This window comes from Sphaeramia orbicularis, chromosome 7 (genome assembly GCF_902148855.1).
Source record: "Sphaeramia orbicularis chromosome 7, fSphaOr1.1, whole genome shotgun sequence".
NCBI classification, from domain to species: domain Eukaryota; kingdom Metazoa; phylum Chordata; class Actinopteri; order Kurtiformes; family Apogonidae; genus Sphaeramia; species Sphaeramia orbicularis.
This window is the reverse complement of record NC_043963.1, coordinates 46,300,701-46,328,493: the sequence shown is the minus strand read 5'-3', so window position 1 is coordinate 46,328,493 and position 27,793 is coordinate 46,300,701. Positions and strand designations below refer to the sequence as shown.

General features: G+C 37.0%; 1 protein-coding gene across 2 annotated transcripts; it reads left to right on the top strand.

The window, feature by feature from the left end:
• Positions 1–16: 16 nt before the first annotated feature.
• Positions 17–27,793, top strand: LOC115422580 (glutathione synthetase-like). Of its 2 annotated transcripts, none has more exons than XM_030138958.1 (13): positions 17–236; positions 8,966–9,107; positions 13,262–13,407; positions 13,502–13,577; positions 17,461–17,600; positions 18,443–18,559; positions 21,434–21,514; positions 21,597–21,674; positions 21,939–22,008; positions 23,454–23,648; positions 23,763–23,844; positions 26,725–26,914; positions 27,171–27,793. In XM_030138958.1, the coding sequence occupies exons 2-13, from the start codon at positions 8,976–8,978 to the stop codon at positions 27,292–27,294; spliced, it is 1,431 nt and encodes a 476-aa protein (XP_029994818.1). In that variant the 5' UTR covers positions 17–236; positions 8,966–8,975; the 3' UTR covers positions 27,295–27,793. The 2 variants fall into 2 exon arrangements, with proteins under 2 accessions (XP_029994818.1, XP_029994819.1); XM_030138959.1 differs by having other exon boundaries at positions 8,949–9,107.

Genomic DNA, 27,793 nt, shown 5'->3' with positions numbered 1-27,793 from the left:
GGATGGGCAGTCAGTCCACACAGACGGCAGGATGCGTTAGGTAACAGTCTGAGGACTTTCTGTAAAAATCTGTAAAGGCAGCGGCGAATAGCAGGAGTTGGACCTAAAGAGCGAATGCAGAGCTTGATATTATATTGTAAAACCTTTACAGCAGGATAAACCACGTGAGGAAGACTAACACTGGCCTAACGGAACAGCTACTTGCTATACCGGTTCTACGGAGGTCGGTGCGCGAGGTAAGATAGCACGGGATAGTCGAGCACGAGACACTATGGTAGGTACATTTATTTATTAGCCGAATAAAAAAAATGCTAACACTTAAAAACACCAAAAGATTTACTTCGTTTTATAGTTTAAACAAAACACGAAACTCTTGGGTATAGTTGATACCAGTAAACCGCACAGTTCCGTCTGTACAATTCAATTACATGTGCATTTTTATGTGTGTGTTCCATGTTTATTCCACATTTACATTTGGCTGTGAGTGTAGTGGCTGTACTTGTGCGTTGTCAATAACACAATCCTCTCTTTCCTTGCCGTTTACTCTGGCAGAAAACACAAGATCAGTCTCACACAGGCAGACAGCACAGCAAAACTGCCCTTTTTCTCTAGTAAGAAAGTAAATAAAAATGCATACCTGGCAGAACACACAATAACACCCTGTCCTATACAATTGTGTAACAAAAAACAAAACAAAACAAGATCACCCTTGAATCACAAAAAGATTAAAAAATGCTTGCAAAAAGAAAAACACACTTATAGAGAATTTATAAAAACAAAGAACCAAAGAGGCTGAAAAACATATAAAAACAAGCTAACAACTATTATAAGAACATCTAAAAAAAGAATATTATCATAAATTACTAGATGATAATAAAGACAAGGTTAAAGGTATGTGGAAAATTCTAAATAGTATTATAAAAAATGGTTCAAGACAAGAAAGTTACCCAAAATATTTTATGATAGATAATTCTTAGAAACAGGACATGAATGAGGTGGTTAATTGCTTTAATAAATTATTTGTTAATGTTGGGCCTGAGGTGGCTAAAAGTATCCCTGACTCAGGAACATCAGAGGAACTGAGATGTGGTCTTATAGAGAAATCTTAGCTCCATGTTCCTCACAGCAGTAGAGGAGAGAGAGGTGGTTGAAACGGTTTTAAAATGTAAGAACAAAAAAAAATCAACTGACTGTGATGATACTGACATGTTCATTGTGCAGGTGCATATATGTTGGGTTTCATTGCATGTTCAGAATAAATCACTAAATCACAAAAAAAAGAACACACAATATCAGTCTCACACTGTCAAGGTATAAGTAAAAAAAAAAAAAAAAAAAAAAAAACAAAGTTAGCGAACACCACACGCCAATCAGACCATGAACATACAATAAAGAATATTGCCATTCAAAAACATGCTCAACCAACAGGGAGCCAATCATTATACGAACACAACGGTACAAAACAATCATTCAAATATGACAAAAAAAAAAAAAAAAAAAGTACAATAATGACAGTACCAACATGCGTGTACTAACTAGACAAACAGCACAGCAAAACTGCCACTATCTCCCTGGGGTGCACGAGCCTAGTTCGCACGGGTGTGGTGTTCAATGTCCATAAAATAAAATTGTAATTAACACAATAAAACAGTGTGAGATGGCAAGTGGAATCCTAGACTATATACATTAACTCTGTTACATGAGCACTGGCACTTTTATTCACATGCATGTAGCCCAGGGGTGTCAAACTCATTTTAGTTCAGGGGCCACATGCAGCCTAATATGATCTGAAGTGGGCCGAACCAGTAACATAATCTAAATAATAGGATAAGAACTGATAAATAATGTCAACTCCAATGTTTTCTCTATGTTTTTGAGTGAAAAAAGCAAAATTCCTTAATGAAAATGTTTACATGTACAAACTGCACTTGAACATAACATGAACAAATATGAACAACCTGGAAGTTGTTAAGAAAAATAATGGCAATTTTAACAATATTACGCCTTAGTTTATTCATTCATTCATTCATCCATGTGTTTGTTTATTTCGAGCATTTACAGAATACATGCAAATTCAAAAAAAAAAAAAAAAAAAAAAAAAATCCTTCATCTGTACTTGAAAAGGAGTGGGAAGAAGAAAAACTTATTTAATCCCACCCCCATTCTCATCATCAAATAACTTAACATAATAACATTTTAAATACTCACTCCTGTCCTTTGACTTCAAGCCAGAACAATGAACAAAATAGAACAAAACAGGCCTATACCAAATTAGATTAAACTTATTCGACAGTATTTACATTGCATAACCAAAATGTGTGAAAAAAAAAATAGAAACAAAGTACATTCCTGGTGGTGTTACCACAGGTAACAGTTAACCGCCAACTTACATGATAATAATTACATACCAACAATGGTAAAAACAAAAAACTGCAATACCACAAGTGGTACATACAGAACAGCAATAATTACATACCAACAATGGTAAGAAAAAAAAACAAACAAAAAACTACAATACCACTAATGGTAAAGGGCAGCACATACTAGCGATGGTAAGAACAATACCAGATAGTAATTGACAACACAGACCAACTAGATGAGGAACAACAAGCACACATTAACATTTAAGACAGAGTATTTATGGAATATCAGTTTTAAGTCCCTCCATCTTTATACTGGGACCAGACCATATTTTTGTTTTTTGTTTTGTTTTTATCATTTATACATGTGCATTACAACTTACAGATCACAGTGGATCTACAAATACACAAAATATTTAGTAACAGGCAAAATGTTGGTAAGATTCCACATACTTAAGACCTTTTTGTTGAGGTTATTCACATTTTTTGTAAAAGGCTAGTCTGTAAATGTAAACATTTGTGTAATTTTACTGTTTTTAACAAAGGGAAAAAATGGTTTTCATTATTTGTAGTTTATTATGATAGTATTTTACTGGTCTGACCCGCTTTAGATTGAATTGACCTAAAATAAATTTAACATCCTTGATTGTTAATATTTTCAGTGTAATTTTTGCATTTCACAAATTCATTCCATGGGCCGGACTGGAGTCTTTGGCGGGCTGGATTTGACCCCATGCTGCATGTTTGACACCTGTGATGTAACCTATATCAATTATTTATAGTATTTTGCTGTGTAAGATACATTCATACAGACATATTAAACACACTAAGACCATGAAAGCACTTATAAAAAGTTGGTAAAATAAAGTAAAAAAAAAAAAAAAAGGCAACTAGACCATACCAAAGAAATCCATAACTCATCTATAGTAAATCAGCAACAGATTTCATTCATAATAACTTGTAATCCTTAAATCTTAAAAGCTTTTGAAAGAAGGAGGAGTTTCAGATGTCATGTTGTTTTGCAGCTCATTTAATACACATGGTGCATGGAAGGAAAAAGCAGATTTACCAAGTCTGCCCTTAAGACATTCAGTAGAATTTGGACAGTTGATTAAGTGCTGTTGCTACTAGTACAATAGGATAAGAGACTGGAAATGTACGTAGGGATTTTAAATAATAATGTCTCTGAAGTAAAAAGCAACATATGAAATGTTTTCCTCTTAATTGAAGAGGACCATTATAGAAATTAGTATAAAATACAGGGTTGAGTTCATGAACCAACATTAGGGCCTGGCCAAGTGAGTAACAGAGAGACAAAGCACTGTACAGTAATACTAATCATTCCATAACTGTTTTTACAAATTAATTTAGCAGCAACCATAATAGCTCAAATTGTAGGTCTAAGCAACTACTTTAACATGCCATTAAGGAACAACAACCAAATATTTAATAAAAACATGAATTTATCAGCATTGACAAAGTAACAAAGTGAGGAAAAATATACAACAGTTATTCAAGGTTTGAAAAAACTACCAAAAAGTGCTATTCCTCAAAGGAAGTGCAAATATTTAGCATACCACATTTTTCTTAATACATGAGAGTACTTTATATCCAAAAATGAAACTGTTATCATTTTTATTTTAGTTTTAAAAGACATTATTTCATGGTAACGGAGTGAGAATCCAAAAAAGTAATGGAGTGAGGTGTTTGTTCAGGGTGATGGACCAGAATAATAATCAAAGATTTTATTAAGATACTGATAAAATGATCAGTCTTTAGCAACATATGTTTCATTACTATATTTAATACACATCTTTCTAATCTTTTTAATGATAAATAACATTCAAAATCGTTATAATATTTGATTATTATGAAATATAAGATTAGACACAGGCATATATTTTGAACACATTTATTTACACATTGCTATTTACATTCTGAATTTTTTCTGTATACATTAATTTACAGCCTTTACTGTTCTTAATTTACACTTTATTCTCATATATTTTCTTATATATCAGTTGTAATTCAGGTACAAATTAACTAAAGACAGTTTTAGAAACTACAGATATATGGGTCATTTCAGAATTGGGGTACAATTCGTGTCTCCCAGATACACCCTTTGTTTTCTCTCCCCAGACAAATCTTTATTGAATCAGTTTTTAATAATACTACTGATTGAATTGAACTTTAACAAATAATAATGCTTTTTGTATATTTTTGAAAAAATATATATAGAAAATATTAGCCTAAGAAGTCCCACCCCATCCAAAACTGACTGTCTTCGGCTCAGGATTCATACATTGAACTTGAACTAAAATGAAATAATTTAATATAATTTTCATTTTTTTGTGCTCACTCTAATAGCATCAATAAAACCAATTGCACAGAATATCTATTTTCTGTATTATATGAAATATCAGTATTAAATAAATATGTTTTTTGTCTGTCTATATGTTCTGGTCAACTCTGTTATAAAACTCCATAAAAATTTCCAAAGCATTCATATAAAAACATGAGACGTGCGTATTGTGATGTCACTTCCTCTGGCAGAAAACATGTTGCAGGCAGTAAGGTATATCATTTTTCTTCTCCCATTATTTTGAACAAAATGTTTAGGATACACCACTTGTCAACTCTGTTATTGTTAAATCATAGTGAATCAATCATGTGAAACTTTTAAAAACCAATAATATGATAAAATCTATAAAAATTCTATTTTTAGACATGCCATGTGATATCTCACTTTCATCTAGCACATGGAGTTAAGGTAAAAAAAATGGAAGAAAATGTCAACTCTGTTAATGGTTTAATGATAACAGAGTTGACAGTGACTTACAGATTCAAATACTCCTAATCTTATTTGAGTATTTTGAGGTATTTTACTTTTTTTAATATACACACATATATTCACTTTTATTATGGATGCTGAATCCTGTTACTGTAAAGGGAACATCAGTGCTATAACTTTGCAGTTTAAGGAAATTGAATATGTTGTAGGTAGATGAAGATGAAGCTGTCAGAGGCAGAAAGGCAACGGCAATACAGGAAAGGCGAGATGCCGACCCTGTAAGGAGAGCAGAAAATGCACAAAAAGACAGAGGTAGATGAAACAACAGAAGAAATGCATGGCAGATGAACAGAGTGGCTGATTTGAGTCAAAGGGAGTAAAGACAAAAACACAGGTATTGGAGAGAGGCTCAGCAGAGGTGCAGAGCAGGAAGACAGAGAATTTCAGAGATGACACCACCACCAAATCCAGAACCAGACCCTGAACCACAGCTATGCAGGTTAGATTAGTACATGATTTGATGGCCACATAGGTCCATGAGTTTATGATTATATTCTATAAAGTAACTGCACAGTAAGTCACAGATAGAGACAAGTGTTTCTTATAAGGGTTGTCAGTGTGATAGAATGTAACTGAACCGTCCAGTGTGTTGTGTCTTAAAGGCACATTCTGTCATTTATGCATGGCTTTAAAGCTATACCTACCGATGTGGCATGTCTCACAGCACTTAGTAAAAGTTTGAACATGAACAACCCGCCTCCCTCCAAAGCCCCGCCCCCTTCCCTCTGCCTGAGCTCTGAGGCTCCTCCTCCTCTCTCCTCCTCTCACCTGATGCGCGATGGAAACAGAGGAGGAAGCAGAGGTGGAGGTCCAGTCCGTTTTGGCGTGTCCGCGGACCCCTCCCTCAGTAATCAGATGGATCATCCACCTGCCGTGGGCCCGCGGCTCCTGTTCCATCAGTAGACCTGGTCTGTGCAGTACTGGGTCAGTGTCTTCACTGCAGTGCCCAGGGGATGGGCGCGCGCACTGTGAACGCGCGGCCTCAGCAAATTTTCCGTGGACGTTTGAGGTTTCATAGTCCATACAATTATCATCCTACATCATCTTACATGTGTGACACCATGTACATGTACCTGTATGAGTCCCACCGTCATAAAAGCTGAGCTTTATGCAGACCTGTTCAGTCCAGTACAGCTGACTTCCGGACTTTTATCTCCATCCTTCATTCATCAGACTCCCGTTTGTGCCCCTCAGTTGTCGTTTCTGTTCATAAATCCGTTTAATCCCTTCCACATGTGCATGTCAGTTTTATCCAAACACATCCTAGACAGTAGACTGTGGTCAGTGACAGGAGAAGCAGCGCCAGTGAAGCGTCAGATTCAGAGGGACACATATTGGATGTGAGACGGCGATAATGGATCGGATGCTGGACGGCCGTAATGGATGATTGACAGGAGGCTCAGTCAGGTTCGGCCAATTATTTTATTCGGACCGACTAAAATGATTGGTCACACTGTTATCAGAAATATATGAGAATTAAACATTTTTTAGTCTCAATACCTGGTGGATTTCTTTTACATTTTAGTTTGACACACACTTATTAGGAGCATTTTAAGATGACAAAAGAAAAGTGTAAAAATGCCACATCATACGGTATAGCTTTAAATAAAGGTGCACTTTTTAGCAACAGATTTTGGTAAAAATTTTGAGCTTCTAGATGGGCAATGTTATCTTTTTGTTCTCACCATAATTGATATGATGCCCACCATAACTCTAGAGACAAGCCTGTTTTGCTATTCCTTCTATCAAAACCTCTATCTTCTTTGTTTGATGATATGATTTCAAAGTAGTTGTATAGTGCACCTTTAATAATAAATACTCATTTCTTGAAAAATATAACTCATTGATGAAGAAGTGTGACTAAGCTTTTTAGACCATGTTCTGATAAGGTGAAAAATAGTCATAGGTTACTTTAAATGTAATTAGAATATCATTTGTTTTTATTGTTTCTGACAAAAGAGGTCAGGACAAAGAAAACTAAAATGGGAGAACTCCAAATTAAATAGAGAAATTCAAAAATTAAAGATTTTGCTGACAAAGAAAACAACCGATGTCAGAAAATACCAAAAACGCCTCCAGAGACTGTCACGTGTGTCTGATTCCCCTTGATCAAAAACGGAGAAACAAATAGGAAGACATGAACTTCCTGCAGAGGTTCAAAGAACTGTCTTTTTTCATAATGTGCTGATAGAGAATATTACAAAAATACCAAGAAACTAAAGAAGAGTTAATGCGCCATATGACATCACAAATTGTGTCAGGAAAGATACTAAAAATCCTTTCTACATTTTTAAATGTTTTTAAAATTTCAGAGACAGAAATGTTATTATTGTTGGTTTTAACTACGGGTGGTCAACTCTTTTTCATGTCAACTCTGTTAACATCAATGTCAACTCTGTTTAAGGTTTTGCTTTGAAAAATGATTATCAAATATGTTTTATTATTAACAAATTTATTAGAAGCTGTGTCCTAACTACCATTCTTCCTAACTGAAATTTCAAAGTATTTAATTCATTTTTACAGGTATGTTTACAGAAAATGCACACCCTCACGGCAACATGTCAGTTAAATGTGTTGATATTTTTACCCCAAAACAAAAAGTTTTTATCAGACCAAAAATTTACTTAATGGATTTAGAGACACAATATCTCCAAGGAAAAACAGTGTTTTAAATTGTGTGACATTTGTTAATTTTATGTATTCTACCCAACCTGTCTGCAACAGAGTTGACAGATTTTTCTGCAACTACATTGTTTTTCATATTGAAAATTTTAAATGTTACAGGTTTAAGCTCAGCAAATACTAGAATAGGTAAATTTAAAGTGTGTTCTATGAAGTACAAAAGTTTCATGAAAAAAAAAAAAAATTCCAAATTTTTATTTTCTGTCTCCATGTGAAATGTACCCACAATTCTGAAATGAGCCATATGTTGTTCATGCTGAGAAATCAAACATATTGTTTTAGAGAAAAAATTAATTGACCCTGATGTTCACTTTTGCTTGACCAGGCCCATTAGTAAACTCAGGTTCCAGTTCTGTGTGTTTAGAAATCAGAAGTAACAATAGAGATGATCAGGCATCTTCTATCATCTTAAAGACTGAATAGAAAAAGGAAAGCTAGCTCCTCCTAATGTGTCGTTTTCATCATTCATCAACGTTACAGAGTACAGTACAAAGTTTAAGCTCTAATTTTCAGGTTATCAACATTTGTATTAAAGATATAGTCTGAACTATTATTATTTTATCTGCTTTTACAAATCTGCTATTTTTTGTAGAATTTTTATACACTCAAAGCAAATTCTTAACCTGAACGAACCTATTGTCCACAGTGTGGTTTATGCTGAAGTTGACCAGTTTCAGTCTTTAACGCTACAGCCTCAAACCAGACAAACCAGATTTATGACATAAAAAATGCCCAGAATTTAAAGTTGTTTGTTAATATCATTGATAAAAGTGAAGAAAACCTTTTAGTGTGCATTCACTCTCTGTGACATGAGAATTTATGCTCTTTAAGAGTGTTACAAGTATGAAACTCATGTTAAAATTCTGCATTAAACACCAGTATAATGATGCCTGATGATGCCAAAAAATCAGCCAGGCTAAGTTGAACTAGTAGGAACAAGAAACAATACACAAAGTATACTCCCTATATGAAAATGGAGACAACTGTGAACCCTGATGAATTACTCCTCAGCTGTGTCTCCACCATTCACTGAATTGTTTGTCCACATTTTTCAGGCTTTTTTGCATTACAGGTTAACCAAAATGGCTCAGGGGATTCTTGAAGAGGTTCTGATGAATACTGCACTGGTAGAGGACTTGGCAGAGGTTGCAAAAGATGAAGCACTTTTGCAGGGTGTCGTAATGAGAACTCGAGAGACCCCTAACTCATCAGAGGTGAGTAATGAACAAAAACAGATGCAGATGAGAAACTCTGCGGTTGATTCAAATGTGCAGCTGTTTCTCTTTTGAAGAGTTTTGACATGCATAGAATACCACAAGTAAAGTTTTGAAAGAAACAATTATAATTTTTATTTGTGATAGAAGCAATAAAATTTTACATGGTAAGGAGTTTTTACAAATTAAGAGTTGAAGATTGGTCTGATGGTGGCATGTCAACTAGAAAGTTAGTGTAAAGACTGTTGGCATTTGTATGTTCTGTCCACCAATGTACAAGTAGCTGCTTCTGGGACATTTAGTATTTTAGCTAATTTGGTAAAATACTGGGAGGACAACATTTCAGAATGAAACCTGTTTGCTTCTTGTAATTTATTATTCTGAACCATTTCATAAACAATGATCAGTTTGATAGGGAGCATGGAGATTAGACTGTGTTTCAGTGAAAAAACATCATGAGTCCAGGGTGACCCGGTTCCGGAGAGAAAGATACATCAAGGTTAGAAAAGGGGAGAATGAAGTGATTACCCATCATGCCTAGCGCACAGGTTTGGCAAAAACAACAAAGAACACCTGCTCCAGAAGCTGAACTCTTTTAATGTTTCTAAACCTGTTTCATGTAGTCTTTGTCGTTCTTTTATTGAGTCTTTTAACATTTTCTTTTCTTTTCTTTTCTTTTCTTTTCTTTTCTATTCTAATGGGCTGTCTGTGAAAGACAAAAACAGTCTCACTAGCATCATTAGGATTGGCTCCAAAATTCTAAGAGTTCAACTAAATGACCTGAATTCTCTGTGGAAGAAACAGGCGGTGCAAAAATCCAGGAGAATCCTAAGCCAAGCAGACTGTGTCCTCAGTGATAGATTTATATTAATGCCGTAAGGACAATAGTATTATGCACCTCAGAAGAAAACAAACAGATATTCAAACCCATTTGTTCCCTGTGCCATCAGGCTGAGCAGTGAGTCAGGTGTGGTAGTCTGTTTTGTGTATTGATTTGCTTACCTGTGTTTCATAAGCTGCTCTCACTGCATGATGTCTTGTGTTTATATTGTGTATTCTATGTATGATTCCCCCCTGAACCAAATGGGAGAGTGCTAAAGTGAATTGCCCATTATGGGATAAACAAAGTTATCTGTCTACAGTACAAGTCTGTTGGGGTAATGATGTGATCAGGGGTTGATTCAGTTGATCAGGTCAAGGTTCAGGAACGTAATGTGTCAAAATATGACAGAAATAAATGCTGTGACATTGCATAATTTTATCAAAACAATACCACAGCAAATGAGTGCTGTAGTCAGTTAAAGGTGGTCCAGTGAATTATTACTCAAGAAACAATATTCTTCAGTCATATTCAGTGTTCAGTTACTAGAGCCAGAAAACAATTATAAATCATCCATAACAAGTTAAAAAAATAATAATAATAATACTTTTTTGGCCCAGCTCTAGTACGTAAATAGTTAATTCTTTTCTGTTAAAGGGTAGTGTCAGCTTTTGACTGTCACTATCATATCATCCTTTAAAAATGGATGACCTCAAATATAAACACTGAACAGGGTTCCTGCAGGGTCTTAAAAAGTCTTAAAAGACTTGAATTTTCAAATCTGCATTTAAAAAAGTCTTTAAAAGTTATTCAGTTTGATATGGTAGGTCTTCAGTTATGTTGCTGTAAACTTGTTGGCTGTGTTGTATTTAAATGTATCTGTTAAATATCCAAGCTGCAAAGACAGTAACGTTTACTCTATTCGGTTCCACCCATTCCAACCCGACAATTTATATTGAAATTAGGAACCAGTTATCACTAACTTTGCAGCCCCCATTGAAATGACTCAATCAAAGTGTTGGAGTAAATCAAAACATTTTCCTAAATTCTAGGAGTCACAAATTTTTTGCTATAATGGCTGTGAAATAGGCTGCATGATGGACATTAAATTCTGTTCTAAGTAGTCTTGAAAAGGTCTTAAAAAGTCTTAAGTTTAATCTGTAGGAACCCTGATTGAAGAATTAAAAGAATTAACATTTTTTCACATATTACAGAAAGGAATAAAAAAACAATTTCACCATTTGAACCTATAAGGCAAAGCAGATTAATTTGTATTAGCCCATTCAAGGCATATTACAATATTACATATTACATATACATACAAGGCATATTCATACAAGGCAATTCAAAGTGCTTTAGTGCATAGGAACACAAAAGTAGAAGCACTCGTAGAGCGCAGACCTCCGCCAAGGCAGATCAGTGGCCCCCCGTGGCCCTCCCACCCCCGGTCACTACCAAATTTTAATCATTTGTTTCTTGTGCCAGTATCAACATTTCCTGAAATTTTCATCCAAATCCATCCATAACTTTTTGAGTTATCTTGCACACAGACAGACAGACAGACAGACAAACCAACACCGACAAAAACATAACCTCCTTGGCGGAGGGAATTACATAGAACAACAGCAGAATAAAATGTTAAACAAAAGGAAAGTGCAGAAAAGATACTCGACTCTGGCAGAAACCACTGCCCCTGGGGTTATCTTCCTTGTCATGAGTGCAATTTACTACTTGCATCCCCGGGGACTCAAAGAATCCCAGAAGCTCAACCGGTTGTTAACAGCTTCTCTGCTAACGGTGGGTTAACCCTGCTGTCCCGGGTCTGACAAACAGGGTTCCTGCGGGGTCTTAAAAGTCTTGAATTACAGATCTGCACGTAATACCTTAAAAAGTCTTTAAAAGGTATTAACCCATAAAGACCCAGTGCTACTTTTGTAGCACTTCCAAAATAGTTTTTTTTTTCTCTATATTTGACTTTTCTTAAGTGATTTATCACCATTTATTATATTATCATCTTCTGTATTTTGTGGGGGGGTTTTTCAGTGTAAATCATGTATTTTCCTATATTTAATTCAGTCCTCATGTAGATGTTTATAAAAGCTCAGGTTAAAGTTGAGGGTTATTATATCAAAAACAGAGAAAACTGAAGAAAAAGTGACTTTTTAGTCAAATCTATCATTAACTGAACATAAACCCAGTGTGTCCATCCATTTGATCATTGATTAAACTCCATGGGTTTTACTGGTGAATCAATGTTGTAGATGATGACAGTGTTTCCACAGTAACTACGGAGCCTCTGAACGTCCATCTGGGTCATATCTGATGACCATGAAAAGATGACAAACTGTATTTTACATCAAATATTTACATGTATTATTAGGATTAGTGGCTCAACAGGTATTAAACAGTTTAGATCAGTAAATGGTTTAGGACACTGGTGGATGTTTGGGTCTGTATGGGTTAAATCTTAAGTTATGGTGCCATAAACTTGTTTGCTGTGTTGTGTTTAAATATATCTGGGAAAAGTCCAAGCTGCAAAGAAAGTAACTACTCAGTTCCACTCGACAATTTAAATTAAAATGAGGATCCAATTATCGCTAACTGCAGCCCCTGATGAGAAATGACTTGGAACAGTGGGAATCAAAAGAATTGGAGTAAATAAATACATTTTCCTAAATTGTTGGAGTCACAAATTTTTGCCAGTATGACCATGAAATGGGCATTAAATTGGGCACTAAATAGTCTTAAAAAGTCTTAAATTTAACTTGTAGAAACCTGTAGGAACACTGGAAAAACCTTGAAGCCCAATCCAGTTGTTCCCCCTGCACAAATTGTGAAACCGTGGCAGTGACCTGAATTGCCTGCTAACACCTTTAAACCTGTTGTACCACACACTTTGAAACCTGAGTGGTGGGCTTCACTCCGGCAGAAAGGTGGGTACAGTTTGTCAAGAAGAATTAGTACACTGAGTATTTACTCTCTTTTTTTTATCTCTGCAGATTCCAAAATGCATTTATTTTTGTGTAACATTTCCAAACAAATATATCGGTATATGTTTTGTGAGTCACAGCCGGTGTTACAGAACAGCGGTTGTCCTCCTCCGTGGTCATGGAGCTGTTGCTGCTAAAACAAGCGTGTTTAATATGAAGTCATGCTAGGAATCTGTTCTGCTTTTATTGCATAGGATTTGTGACAAATCTTTCCTGAGGCTGTAGTTAGAGGGATTTTATTCCCAAATGCATGTTTTCATTCCTCACATGCCATGTCCAGTGGTTTTTGGATGATGAATAGGTATGTGACATCAGCATTCTTTTCTTTTCTGCTTGTTTTCCAGCTGGTGACCTACGCTCCACTCACACTGTTCCCCACATCGGTTCCTAAAGCTGTGTTCCTCCAGGCTCTGGCAGTGCAGACCCACTATAATACACTGGTGGATAGAATCAGCCAGGATTCAGACTTTCTGAAAGAGGCTCTTGCGAGGTACCATATGAGCTAACTGTAACACTGACCTGAATTGTAACTACATTCATGAAAGAAGCAGGATTTTAACAGAGTGGTATTTTATGGTTTGTAGCACTATCGAAGTGGATGACTTCACTGCAAGGTTGTTCAGGATCTACCAACAGATCCTGAAAGAAGGACGGTCTCAGGTATGTCAGCTCATTTCAGTCAGTCAAATTTTAAGCCATTTCACAGACGCCAACAGAATCCTCCAGGTGCAAACACTTGGTGATAGTAGTCGCTTTTCCAATGGACATCTGCGCAAAACTTTACCGATATTTATTAAATGTCGAACAAACAGAAGTGTGTAATGTCGGTTTTTCCATTAAATCACAAATGTGATGATTTGTTTATTTATTATCGCGAGATGACACAAGAAGTAATTTCATAAACTTGGCGACAAACGTAAATATGATGTTGATTTACAGATATATTCATTATTATTCTGTATTACTCTTCTATCTCGTACTAAATTAAAAAGTGATTCATTTCCTGGTGTGTCCACACATACCGCAACATGTTTCTTCTTCTTCTTCGCATGTTGTAACGTGCGTCAACATCTGTTTTTAGCTTACTGGCCAACAGGCCGTAAGCTATTGTCATCATGCGGCGTCCGTTGGCGTCGTCTGTTGTTGTCTGTCATCATCTGTCGACCGTTACAAAAATTTCAATCGTCTTCTTCTCCGAAACTACAATTCTGATTGACTTCAAACTTGGTATACAGCTTCTTTATAATGATGTCAACAAAAGTTAGTGAAATTATTTGGATCCGGATCTGATTCTGGATTTGGTGTGACTTTGAAAAATGTTCCCATCAGTGGCGGCACCAGGATTTTAAAAGTGGGGGGGGCAACTGGAGGGCAAAGAAAATGTTGGGGGGGGGGGCGGACAAAAAAATTTCGTGCTTAAATTAGCACTTTGCGCTTTAGCGGCTACAATATATATATATATATATATATATATATATATATATATATATATATATACTGCCTATCCGTTACACTTTATATAGAGGGCAATTTTAGGTAAAATCAGGTAATACTTAATATATTCAAGGTATTTGTTGAAAACTACAGCATGAACAACTCAGACTTTCTGTTATGATTATTTAATAGGTACAATCTACTTTCACATATTTCTCTAAACACATCAGAAAAACATGCAGCAAACAAACAGCAATGCCATTGTATGCAAGTTAATAAATGTTGAAAACAAAATAAAATTAATAGCCTAACCAACTAATCAAACAAAACGTATGTATACAGTGGCTTCCACTACATGCACATGTATATTATATCACTGACAACATCTGCAGGCTTAGGTACACTAACTTGTTTTAGAAGTGGATCAAAATGTGTTATGTATGCTTTCATTGACAGATTTTTCATATTTCTTCATTGCCCGAATTTTCCCAAAGATTTGCCCAAATCTGGGTGGGGGGGCAACTGGGGGGGGGGGCAAAGGTTGTGACTAGGGGGGCATTTACTCCCCCTTGGTGCCACCACTGGTTCCCATTATAACAGATAAGAAGTGGATTGATCCAATAAATCAGTAAGTATCAATGATATCAAGTTGGAATTTGAATTTTTTACAGATCTGATTGGAATATGACCAAAACATGGGCTATTCCTGTAATATAATAAATACACAGAACTGGGTGATAATAAATGGCATCTGGATACATTTCCCAAAGCTTTTAATTTGGCTGGTAAGCTACAGGGCCACTGGTCCTATTTTTTTAATTCACCTGACTAGTTGCGAAAAAAAGTATTTCCATCGCAGTTTTTGCGTGATATACCATTTGCGCTACGCCCCAAAAACCACCTCTTGCCAGTGCAAAAACTTTTAATCGAAAAATGAGACTTTTGGCGAAATTGTCATTTTTCCATTTGGTAAATTTTTATGTGCAAGTTATATTTGTGCAATTTGAGGGTCAATGGAAAAGTGCTGTTACTATTATAACTACCAATAAGTAGTACAAATATCCATAAATGTTAATACTACTCCTCCAAATACAAGTACTAACAGTGGATGTACTACTACTGGGTCTGATCAAGCGAAAGAGAACATCAACATGAAAAAGTAAATTTGCACACATCATTTATCAAGTGGGCTCATTTTTTAGCTATAGATCTCTATTTTATGGAACTGTTATCCTTATCCTTCTGCTAGGCTGCATTAAATTATCAGAAAGACATGCAAAAGACTGTCTATTACTGTGAGAAACTCAAATTCTGAATGATGAAGTTTGTGAATTCATACACTGGTCACATTTAAAAAGACTATCTGTGAACTGTTATCAAGAAATCATTCTTTATTTGTAATTTTCCTATATCAGTATTAATTAGTAATTAATTAATTAATTATTATCAGTAGTAATTTTCCTATATCCTATATCACCACAAGTTGTAAATAACACTGTGTTAGTATTAAATACATTAGATAAAACACTGTGACTAGATCCGGCTTGTTTTAAAAAATAAGTCAACATTTTGGGTGATGCAGTGGTAAAGAGTTGTCTACGTGTTACTCTGGCAACATGTCCACATGTTGCTACATTCTCATGTCAATAAAGCAGAGACTTTTCAATATTTTACTCCAAATGTGTTTTCAGCATAGTTGAACATAATATCTAAAAGGTTTTGTCTTACTTGATATCAATTTCTGTCAAGAACCAAATGTTTTGAATGTTTGTGTAAAGTTTAAAAAAACTGATGTCGGTTTCAAGTCTGCATGTTACCGAGCAGTAATTTGACATTTTTCACCCAAAAACTTTATCTCTTCAAATTGTGTTATACATAATGTTAATGTGCTTATAAATACGTACTCAAATATGTATAATATATGCATATAAGTTACTCTGCTTACATAACAGACACTGTTGAACCCCAAATGTGTCCATGTGTTACAGCTTGATTGGACCCTACTGCAGCTGTTAGTACCAGTAACAGAAACTTCTAGCATCTATGAAACTACAGTCGCGGAAAAAATTATTAGACCATCAAAAGTCATCAAAAACAGTGGTTATGCAATCAAGTACTAACTCCTGTGTGTATCATGTGATTAAAACAGACAGAAAAGAAAACATGGAATGCCTAAAAGCACTGTTTTTGTCAGTACAATGCCATAGCTATTGATGTAAGAACTGAAGTGATTTTGGTTATAATCAAGAAAACTTTAGACAATGGATAGATATCAGCTCTGAAATTAAACTCTTATGAGCATTTTTTGTTGTTATCATTGTATTTGTCCAAACAAATATTCCTTTAGTTGTACCTGGCTTTAAAATGAACAAGAAATTGAAGAAAACAAGGGTGGTCGATAATTTTTTCCGCGACTGTATATAATAAACACTATCACAACTATATGGATAAATGAATAATGACGATGGAGGCAGGAGAGAACATTTGTGCAAACTGAACATTAAGCAGCTACAGTTTTGCATTGGCCTTCTGTTCACTTATTGCAGTTACGGCTTTTAAAATAAAGGTGTGGAGTGGAATTCAATTCAGTCCTTGTCATTGTATAAACACAAACTACAAAATAGTGGTACAACCAGCTTTCAAGCAGGCATAAAGAAAAGCAAAATTAAAGTGCAATATATACAAGGACAGTAAATGTAACAGTGCAACAGTTCTAATGGAAGCAGGTCCTTTTCACTGTTATTGTAGTTATGCAGGAGATGTAGTGTGGGGGGGCTGGCTGGGGTACAGTGTTCATTCAGCAGCCTCACTGCCTGGGGGTACAGGCTGTGACTCATTCTACTAGTTCTGGTCTGGATGGATCTGTATCTTTTACCCGAAGGCAGCAGATGAAAGGGGTGGTATGTAGGGTGTGCTGGGTCTGGCAGAATGTTGTTCACAGAGTTGGATGAACACAGACGTGATCTCTGGGAGGCTGATCTGACTGATATCACCACTCTCTGGAGCACCTGCTGTTCAGCTTTGGTGCAGCTGGAGAACCACACCAAGTCCATACGCCAGTGATAGAATTTACCATAAAACTAACTGTGAATCTTCACTTTTTCTGCAGTCCATTGTGTTGGGTCTTAATCGGTCTGATTACATGCTGGACCAGAGAGATGATGGGACATCCTCACTGAAACAGATTGAGATCAACACCATCGCTGCTAGTTTTGGGGGTCTATCCTCACGTACGCCTGATGTACACCGGTAAGTCCAAAAACACTGTACCACCCACAGGCTGTGGTACTTAGTTTGGGTTTAAAATTGAGATGAAAATAAACAAATCCAGTGACATTTAGTATCAATATTTAGCTCAGCTCGTTTCCACCAGAATTACCAGGAAAAAAAAACTTTCCCTCAACCCTAAACTTTCCCTGAAAAAAGTTCCTAGTAGGGGGGATAGAACTTTTCAGATTCCCCAGAATTCTGAAGGGGCGGGGCTGTGTGCTGATTGGAGGAGCACACTTGCATCGTTCCACACTTGCGTTCACCCATGTTTAAGCCAGTGTGCAGCTGCAAACATGTTTATATAATTTCTACTAGCTTTACTTTTGTTTTGAACCTGTTTTTTGCTCATTTGAACCTATTCACAGAGGAAACTGAGAGGATTAACCAGGTCTTTGAAACACTGATTCGAAAGGACCAAACCTGATTTTAATAAATGTTCTAGAACTTCAGGAAATTTAAAACATGCTGATTAGCAGGAATTATTTTACCCAGGTAAATACCTTCCTGGAAATGTTGGTGGAAAAGGGGCTGTTGTGTCACTGCTTGGAAAGGATTTTTTAGACCAATAACAAATGTCACACATCATAATAGAAGTGAACGTGGAGATCACTGAGGCGTGCATTTATGGTTTCATTATAAGGTTTCATTTGTATAATTTTACTATTACATTTACCATCACAGCTTCTTTCAGTGTTTTTATTCCCAACTGGCACAGAATCGTTGACGCTGTAGATATAGATTGATGTAGAAGACGTATGGATTTTAATGTGAAAGTTGGGACTGAGTTTCTGCTGTGATGTCTTCTTTGTCTTGCTTGACAGACATGTTCTAAAGGTGGCTGGTCGATTTGAGGAGAGCCAGCGCATTCTAGACAACAACCCTGCAGCTGGTCTGGCCCAGGGTATCGCCAAAGCCTGGGAGCTTTATGGATCAGAGAGGTTAGATTTCATTAATCAAAGGAATCTATATGTAAAATACATATCACACATACACTACCAAAAAATAGGCTTAGTTTTATACCAAATGCTGGCTACAGTTCACAGAAAGTCAACAGATGACAGAAATGTTTAATTACCTGTAATCATTTGCTCGGCACAAATTCAGCTTCAAGAAAAACTGGTTTAACTCAGTTAATTTTCCTGATGAACCAAACACACTGAAGTTCATCAGGTTCACACTGTTAGAGCGTAGATGTCATTTACAGTGCATATAAACAGTTTTCATCCTCTTGGATGTTTTTCACTTTTATTGCTTTTATAAATGGAATCATGGTCAATATAATTTGGCTGTTTTACCAAAAAACTGTAAAAATATACTTTTTAATATCAAAGTGAAACAAATTTCTGCAAAGTAATGACAACTCATTCAAAATATACAATGTAAAATAAAATAAATTATTGCATAAATGGTTGAAAGTGACAGCCCTCAACAGTGGTTCAGCTAAGGTCCAGTCATTAATCTGTCTCCTGTTCTGTTACACACTGTAGCAAAAAGAACACCCCCAGCAACTCAGAGAAAAGGGAACAAAAATCAATAAAGCAGGGGAAGGATACAAAAAATAGTCAAGTCACTTCACATCCACCAGAGTACTAGGGCTGGGCGATAAAACGCTAGTGATATATATCCTGATATAACTTCTCCTTGATAGAAATATGAGACATGCATGATACAACTGCGATAGAATTCATTTGTCCATGTTTTCACAAACATAAGAACAGTCAATCATAATTAAGTAGCGCTGCTCCGAACCAATCACCCTAGAGCCACGGCAAGTTAGGTTGACGCACACAGCAGCCGCAGCACACATGCTAATGTTTGAACTGCAGCGGGAGGTGATGAGTGTTCCCTTGGGAGAAAACGTGATGGAGAAGTCAGGCGACCGGGTTACTGAAAAGTAGGGTGTGGCATAGAAGCTGGGAGTGGTTCAAGACATGTTAAGTTTCATTTGTGGTTTATGCCTGTTATGGCGTAGGAACACCCCCCCACATTTATACCCTGGCACTGTTTCATGAAGATGGTCTGTTTTGTTTGTGTTCTTTTTTAAAACTTGAAAGCTTTTGCCTGATGGGTCAGACTTTGAGTTTAATTTTAAATATATGTACCTGTTGTTACCCCTTATCAGAGGGGTATTGAAATTGTTTTGTCATCTGTCCGTCCGTCCATTCGTTCATTCAACAACATAACTGCATTATCTGAGGAATGCACTGACATATCTGCTTCACATGTATACTGTGGATGCATCTTGGCATGGAGCAGAAGCCTATTGAAAATAGGTGACCATGACCTACTTTTTCAAGGTCAAATGGCCTTGTGCAGTTATAATATCTGAGTACTTTCAAATATAAATATGTATGTAATAAGTTTTACACAAAGACAGTCTGATCTAAATAATAGGGCAGTAACTTTCAACAGAATCTTACACTGTATTTGGCCGAGGGGGATAAAAAGTGCACAGCACGTTATGTTATTTAGCTGAAACAGTTGTATAATGTTCTTATAGTGTGTGTGTGTGTGTGTGTGTGTGTGTGTGTGTGTGTGTGTGTGTATATATATATATATATATATATATATATATATATATATATATATATATATATATATATATACACACACACACACACACACACACAGGGTGGGGAAGCAAAATTTACAATAGTTTGAGGCAGGGATTGAAAGACAGTGTATGACCAATTAGTTTATTGAAAGTCATGAGAATTTATTTGCCACAAGAAAATTTACATAATAGAAAATGTTTTTATTCTATGCGTCCTCCTTCTTTCTCAATAACTGCCTTCACACGCTTCCTGAAACTTGCGCAAGTGTTGCTCAAATATTAGGGTGACAACTTCTCCCATTCTTCTTTAATAGTATCTTCCAGACTTTCTCGTAATAGTTTTGCTCAGTCATTCTCTTCTTTCCATTATAAACAGTCTATATGGACACTCCAACTATTTTTGAAATCTCCTTTGGTGTGACGAGTGCATTCAGCAAATCACACACTCTTTGATGTTTGCTTTCCTGATTACTCATATGGGCAAAAGTTTCTGAAAAGGTATGGATAATAGTGTTAGGTATGATTATGACATCAATATGTTTGGTTTCAAAACAATTGACGTAGTGCCTACTGAGAAAAAACAACTAAATGTTCATTGTAAATTTTACTTCCCCACCCTGTGTGTGTGTATGTATATATATTGTCATGACCTGGCTCAAGAGGTCACAACAAAGAAAGGGGGAGGCAACACCATGTTAACTTTACAAAATTGTCTTTATTGAAAAAAATATTGAACCAAATTGAGTAATCAAACAAATCTTAAATCAATTAAGCCAAATCAAAGATCTAATTAGATGAAGTGTGGAAGTCAGTTCAATCAGTGGTGTAGGATGTGCATGAGTGGAATAGTGTGTGTGAAAGTGTTGTAAATTGCAGAGAAAGAAATGAATTAACTCAATCAAACATAACCCAACAAAACTGTAACTACCTGGGAGGGGATCAGGTCAGGGAGAGTCAGCAAGCAAATGTATGTGACTAGAGGAACTTAAATAGTATCTGCACACCGGGCCCAGGTGTGCAGCATTACCAATGACCTCAAACTCAGTCACCAGCTGGACAGGCTGACCTCACCACCTGACAGTCATCACAAAATATATATATATATATATATGCGTGTGTGTTTGTATATTTGCTTTTTATGTTGCATTGATACTTTTTATTATACTTGAATGGAGTGACTGTAACACCCAATAATTTCCCCCTTGGATTAATAACGTATTCTGATTCTGATTAATTGGACAGTTTTGTCTCTGTACAGAGCAGTGGTTGTATTCTTGGTGGAAGAGAACCAACAGAACATCTTTGATCACAGATACGTCGAGAAAGAACTGTGGAAGAGGTAAGAGCTCCTTTTGCATTAATAACATTAGGTTTTATAAAATGTAACAGGGGAGGTTGATATCTTTATCAATGTGTTTCAGGAATATCCGCTCAATACGAAGACGCTTTGATGATGTTTCTAGAACTGGGTCACTCGATCAGGACAAGAGGCTCTTTATGTAAGCCAGTTTTCTTTGAGTTTAATGTCACTTATTGTAAAAAATAATGTGTTGTCCATGTTTTGACTCTAGGACTGACCCTGACTAAACTTTTTACTTTAGTCCTTCAGATGATCTAAGTTCTTGGGTGGAGAAAGATCGAATCAAAACTTGGTCATCTATGACTTATGGACTGATATTTGATTATTTGACAGAGTTGTAAGAGATTAATCATCAATGGTTTCCAATTTCTGTTGAAAGTGCATTTGTGGCTGTGTTTTTCAGTGATGGCCTAGAGGTTGCAGTGGTTTACTTCCGGAATGGGTACATGCCTCAGAACTACACGACTGAAAAGGTCATTACTTACTGCTTTATTCCGTAATGTGTTGACTCAAGACATGCTGTATTAAATAGATTTTTATACTTTGTAAACAAACAGGTATTTTATTACCAAAAACTACATGATTCATTCAACTTGTCCTTATGTATTCACTTAATTTTAAAAAAAGCATAAATATTATATACTATAAGGTAAATACGTAAGTTCTCACTTTTTGAGAATCTACTGGAATTAGGCCATTCTGCATACAATGGATTTTAATGATTATAAGATTAGTCATTAAATTATTTTGTAATCAACTGATCAGCCTGTTACACATTTAATTGTGTCTTTCTAGACACCGGCACAGTTTATTTGCACCTGTTCTTCTACTTTGGGCTCAAATATGCAGAATATTTAATTCTCTTAGTAGACTCAGTTGCTTTTAATAAACAACTCCTGGTCTTATTCACTTTTTCTGTGACCTCAACCATAGATTTTTGGACCAATGTTTAACCTGAACTATCACCCACACCTTTAAATCAAAGCATTTATGAGCCTTAAACTCTGTTAATGGAGCAGCAGTGCACAAAAGGATGAGCAGGTCCAGTAATTCTTGTTTATATCATTCAACACTGCTAATATCATGGGGGTAGAAACTGGCTTAAGCTGCTTTAACTCTGGGTATATTGCAGTCGGAGGTGTACTTTGGCCTGTTACACCAGGTCACATGTTCCAACATGACCCAGCTCAAAAGGTCACAACAAAAAGGGAGACAATACCATGTTAAGCTTTCCCAAACTATCTTTATTGAACATATTTAACCAAATTAAATAATCAAATGAATCTTAAATAAGTAAAATTGGACCAAATTAAAGATTAATTATATGAAATGTGGGAGTCCGTTAAGTCAGTGGCGTAGGATATGCATGAGTGGAAATAGTGTGTGTGAAAGTGTTGTAAGTTGGAAGCAGAAATGAATTAACCTAACGAAACAACAACCGTGGATACCTGAGGAGAGAAGGTTAGGTCAGGGAGAGTCAGAGAGAAAGTGGGACTCACTGGAGGATCTTATGTAATCTGTGCACACCAGGCCCAGGTGTGCAGCATCACTCTGATGAGCTGCAACTCACAGCCACCAGTTAGAGACACACCTCCAAGCTGACATCACAACCTGATGACAGTCCTCACAACATCAGAACAAATATACAAACCTCAAACCATCTATGTATAAGTGGTTCCAGTGAATTTGGTGAATGACCAACAATGACTTCTGTCTTAATGTGTATGAGTTTCCAGATAGTGGCCAATAAAAGTAAAACAGAACTGATACTGAATTAATGAGAGGTACATAAAGTAAATAACAAGAATAACCTGTATACTTTGTCAAATCTGAGTCCTTTTGTTTCAGCTCATTCTAAATATAACCTGTCTGGGGCGTATCAGTTCAGTGTTTCAAGTTTTTACATTTTAACCTGTAGAGCTGGGACGTTCGCCTGATGATGGAGCGCTCTCAGGCTGTGAAATGTCCAGATATCAGCACTCATCTGGCAGGAACCAAGAAAGTCCAGCAGGTCCTGGCCAGGCCTGGTGTTCTGGAGAAGTTCTTCCCTGACCAGCCTCAGGCGGTGGAGCTGATCCGAGCAACATTCGCAGGCCTCTACACTTTAGACATGGTGAGTTCAGCCCACACTCTGCACCAGTGGGTCAGTGTCACTGTGGAGGCACTGGAAGGTACACGTATTTTAGTGAACAAAGTCATGTTTCAGTTGCTTCTGCTCTCTGTCCAGGGTCCAGAAGGAGACAAGACGGTGGCAATGGCATTAGCAGAACCAGACCGATTTGTCCTGAAGCCTCAACGAGAAGGAGGAGGTATGATGATGATGATGATGAATGGTACTTCCAATAATTATGTACATTTTTCATAGCACTGATCAACAGTGTCACAGTGTGCTTAAAAACAATACAAACAATTAAAGGTGGTGTCCAAGATCTTAGAAAAATGGTTTGAGTAAGCTACAATTTGAAAATACTCAGTTCAAAAGTCCAAACCCCTTTCTTCAAACATCCCCTGGAAGCCACGCCTCCAGAGTACTGGCATGCGCAGTGCTTGTTCCCGAGGGTTCACAAGTGCTGCACAGCAACAATTTGCCAGCTGAGGCTCTGGATCTGTCCCCGTACGGCCCCAACTTGGGCTCTGACGCCGGCTGAGGCTCCGGCTCGCGGATCCATGCATACCTCTTTCAGTCTCCTCCAACACCCCCGCTCTTACAGAACAGCCCCAGTTCATACCAATGTGACTAATGTTACATTTACTACTGATTTATGTTAGTGACAAAACAGTTTGCCGGTGAACTTTCCATCCTAATATAACTAATATATCCAAGCTCTGGCTCTGGCTTCGCTTCCTGTACAAGCACTTCCAGCCTCTGGGGGGCAAATAGCAGTTGAGTTTGATAGACATATCACTGTTCAATCATTTCGAGTGGGTGCTCAAAGTGATTGGATGGTGTTTTTTCAGTCCTGTCTGTTCCACAGGTGACTAATTTTTTTTTTTTAATTTTTGTGTTAGAGCATTTAATTAATTAGTTGTAATCGGGGTGTGAAGGGGATTTTAAGCAATATAATAAAAAATGCTTCAGGAAAACATCTCAGACCCCATCTTTAAATACACAGTTATGTTTCAAAAGTAGTGGTGGGCGGGTCCGTCCAAATATTGATATCAATGTTGGTATTAATATTGATCGATACCAGTGTAATGAGATCATTAGTTTAGTTTTAGTTTCTCCGCTGTCTGTGTCTGTCTAAGTGCTGGGTCTAACCTGTTTAATAGTTTCTGTTCCAGTCAGGCAGGTGCACCTGGCTCCTCCCCCTCTTTGAGATTTAATGTTGTACTGCCTGGTGACTCAGCGGTCCCAGGAAGGCAAACAAACAATGTGTAACCAGTAAGGTCCGGCCACGAGCCCACGGCGACTCAGCCAGTATTATTTACACAGAGATACAGAAATGGCAGAAAGGGAAGTGTCGTTTGGTTGTATTTTCAGTCAGAAAATGACAACAGTGCAACCTGCACTATTTATAATAAGGTTATTAAATACAGCAGCTACACCACAAATCTATGGAAACACATGAGGGGCCATAGCAAATAAAAGGGAGCACTTTAGAGACAGAGAGAGGCGAGAAGTGCCCCGCCCCCTGGTACCTCTTAGACCCACCCAGAGGCAGAGGTCTGTGGTTGAACCCTTCCAGTCTGACACTGGCACACAGTATCCAGATAGAACGAGGCCAAAGTCATATTCTAGTCATATTCAGCATTAGTTACAAAGTGCAACTGGTCATTTGTTACTTTAACCAACTCAAAAGGTATAAATTCTGGTAAGACCTCAAAATAATGTTTATCTCCTTCTTAGTTATTTAAATGAATACATTTACTGGAATTGAAACTAATTCAAACAAAACTGAATAAAATATGTCTTAGATTTGATTGAGTATAATTACTCTTGCACTAGAGAGAAAATTATATTTAGTATTTGTATTGTGTTTTCTTTTACACACATTTTACTTGAAAAAAATGGTTTTAAATGTTTTATTTGTTATAATATTTGTAGAAATGTGACAATGCATCTATCTTAATTAAAACTAGCGCGTTGACCTGTGGGAATGGGTTCTAGAAGCAATGGAGTTGATGAAATGGGGAGATGAGCTAAACTTACTGGTGTAATTCACAGATTAGGAAAAAATAGAATGGCCTTTATTTTGTTTTGTATTGAAATCAAAAGTAACAGGACAGAATGGATTCATAGTTCCCTTATATATGTGTTTAAAGGGCTTTACATCATGACTGTTTGACTTCATCACATTCACGTGACTTGACTAAACTTAGTGGTGTAACACACAGATTAGGAAGAAATAGAATGGTCTTCATTTAGTTTTGTACTGACATGGACGTGGACCAGAGACTTTTAACAGTCTGTCACGGGGCATGGGGGGGGGGGGGGGGGGGGGGGGGCGTCCAGAGGAGGGCGTTGACAGGCCAGGTCTGACTGGGTACTGGCGGAGTGGAACCGGGCCACAGTAAGAACCACACTGACCTTGTTAGTGTGTGATCACAATCTGACGCGGTCCCCCTGACCCTCATTTGTGGCTGGCAATGGACTTGTCTGCGGGCCGCCTGTAAACCCACTGCAATTTTAGAAACAACTAATAACTCAAAAAGTATTGGTCATATGAATAAAATTTTGGCTTGTCTGATCCTTGACCCAAAATACGTAAGTACTGCAAAATGCAAAGGTTAGATCTGTCTGGTTTATCAGTTATAAAGCAGACACACATACATGCACGCACACACAGAGGCCACTTAGCTTTTATAATATAGAAGTGTCAGTATTGTATCGTATTGGCGATACTGGCCCTGTATTTACTTGGTATCGAATTGAAACCAAATCCTGCAATATTGCCCACCCCTAATTAAAAGCAGGCGGGTATAAAGAGTAAAAGAATAATGAAAAAACTATTTAAATCAGAAAACATATTTGCCAAATTATAACTTGCTGAATTAAACCATGTATCAGTGAATTAATTGTAACCAGTTAACCGTTTCCCTTTCGTACACATAGTGAAGATTATTGATGTCTCTTTTACATCTACTGGTAGACATGTTAGTATAAGAAAAGTCAGACAGCAGTAAACTAAGAATAAATAAAGTTTTTCTCCTAATCTCATATTTCATTCCTTACACTGACATATTTTCAGGTAACAACATCTACGGGTCAGAGATCTGCCAGGTTCTGGAGGCAGTGAAGGACAGCACAGAGAGGACAGCCTACATTCTGATGGATAAAATCCACCCTGCCCCCGTTCACAACTACCTGCTGAGACGAGACGCTCCCCTCAAAATGAGCACCTGCCTCAGTGAGCTGGGAGTGTTCGGAGCATATGTCAGGTACGCAGGATTCTGGAGTCTTATCTAGACTTTCTACTGCCACCAAATACTTAGAGGGTTTTTGGTTTCACTAATCCTGTAAGACATGATAAATGAAACACACAGAGAGGCTGACTGTAAAGTTCAGATAAAGCTGATGTTTTGCTTGACTGATCTGTTCATTTAATTCCAGATGCTTTTTTTTACTATGAAGGCTCCTCTTTGGGATTAGACTGGGATTAAGCCTTAAGTGACCTTGTTCTTTGTTTCCTTGTAGACGGGGTGAAGACATGGTGATGAATGAATGTGTGGGTCACCTGCTGAGGACCAAAAGTTCAGAACACTCAGACGGAGGCGTAGCGGCAGGAGTGGCCGTGCTGGACAATCCTCTCCTCATCTGAGAACTTTAACTCCCACTCCATACTGTTCAACTGCGAAGAAATGTGAAATGAAATCTGCATTTTATTCCATGTAACATTTGATGCTGCAGACAAATCCACACTAACAGAATGTGGGTCTCACATGTCAAGACTGAAGCTGTTAGTGAGTCTGCTTACTGACCATCAAACTCCATTAACTGGGAGCAGTCGGATAAATGTAATAATGGGATCTGACGTGTTTATTATCAGGTTTCTTTCAGAGTACTAAGTGAGTAGTAACGGTCGACTTCCTGTTATTGTCTTTGAGGGTCACGTCTGTCATCAGCTGTTGACTTCATGTCTGTTCAGAAAGGCTGCAGTTCTCTGAGGTTTCCTTCACACTGCGAGCAAAAGGAGACCAAATCTGATCCTTTTGCTCATGTGTCGTGACAATGGGCCTGTTTACATGACCAATAAAAGTCCAATAACTGGGAATAATCAGATAGTTGTAAGAATCAAATCTAACGCGTTTACGTGCACT

Excerpts from the sequence above, each read along its gene's own strand:
- LOC115422580 (XM_030138958.1), top strand. The coding sequence starts at position 8,976 with ATGGCTCAGGGGATTCTTGAAGAGGTTCTGATGAATACTGCACTGGTA. Across the intron at positions 13,408-13,501 it reads CTGAAAGAGGCTCTTGCGAG|CACTATCGAAGTGGATGACT; the intron begins GTACCATATGAG and ends TATGGTTTGTAG. Across the intron at positions 22,009-23,453 it reads AGAACTACACGACTGAAAAG|AGCTGGGACGTTCGCCTGAT; the intron begins GTCATTACTTAC and ends TTTAACCTGTAG.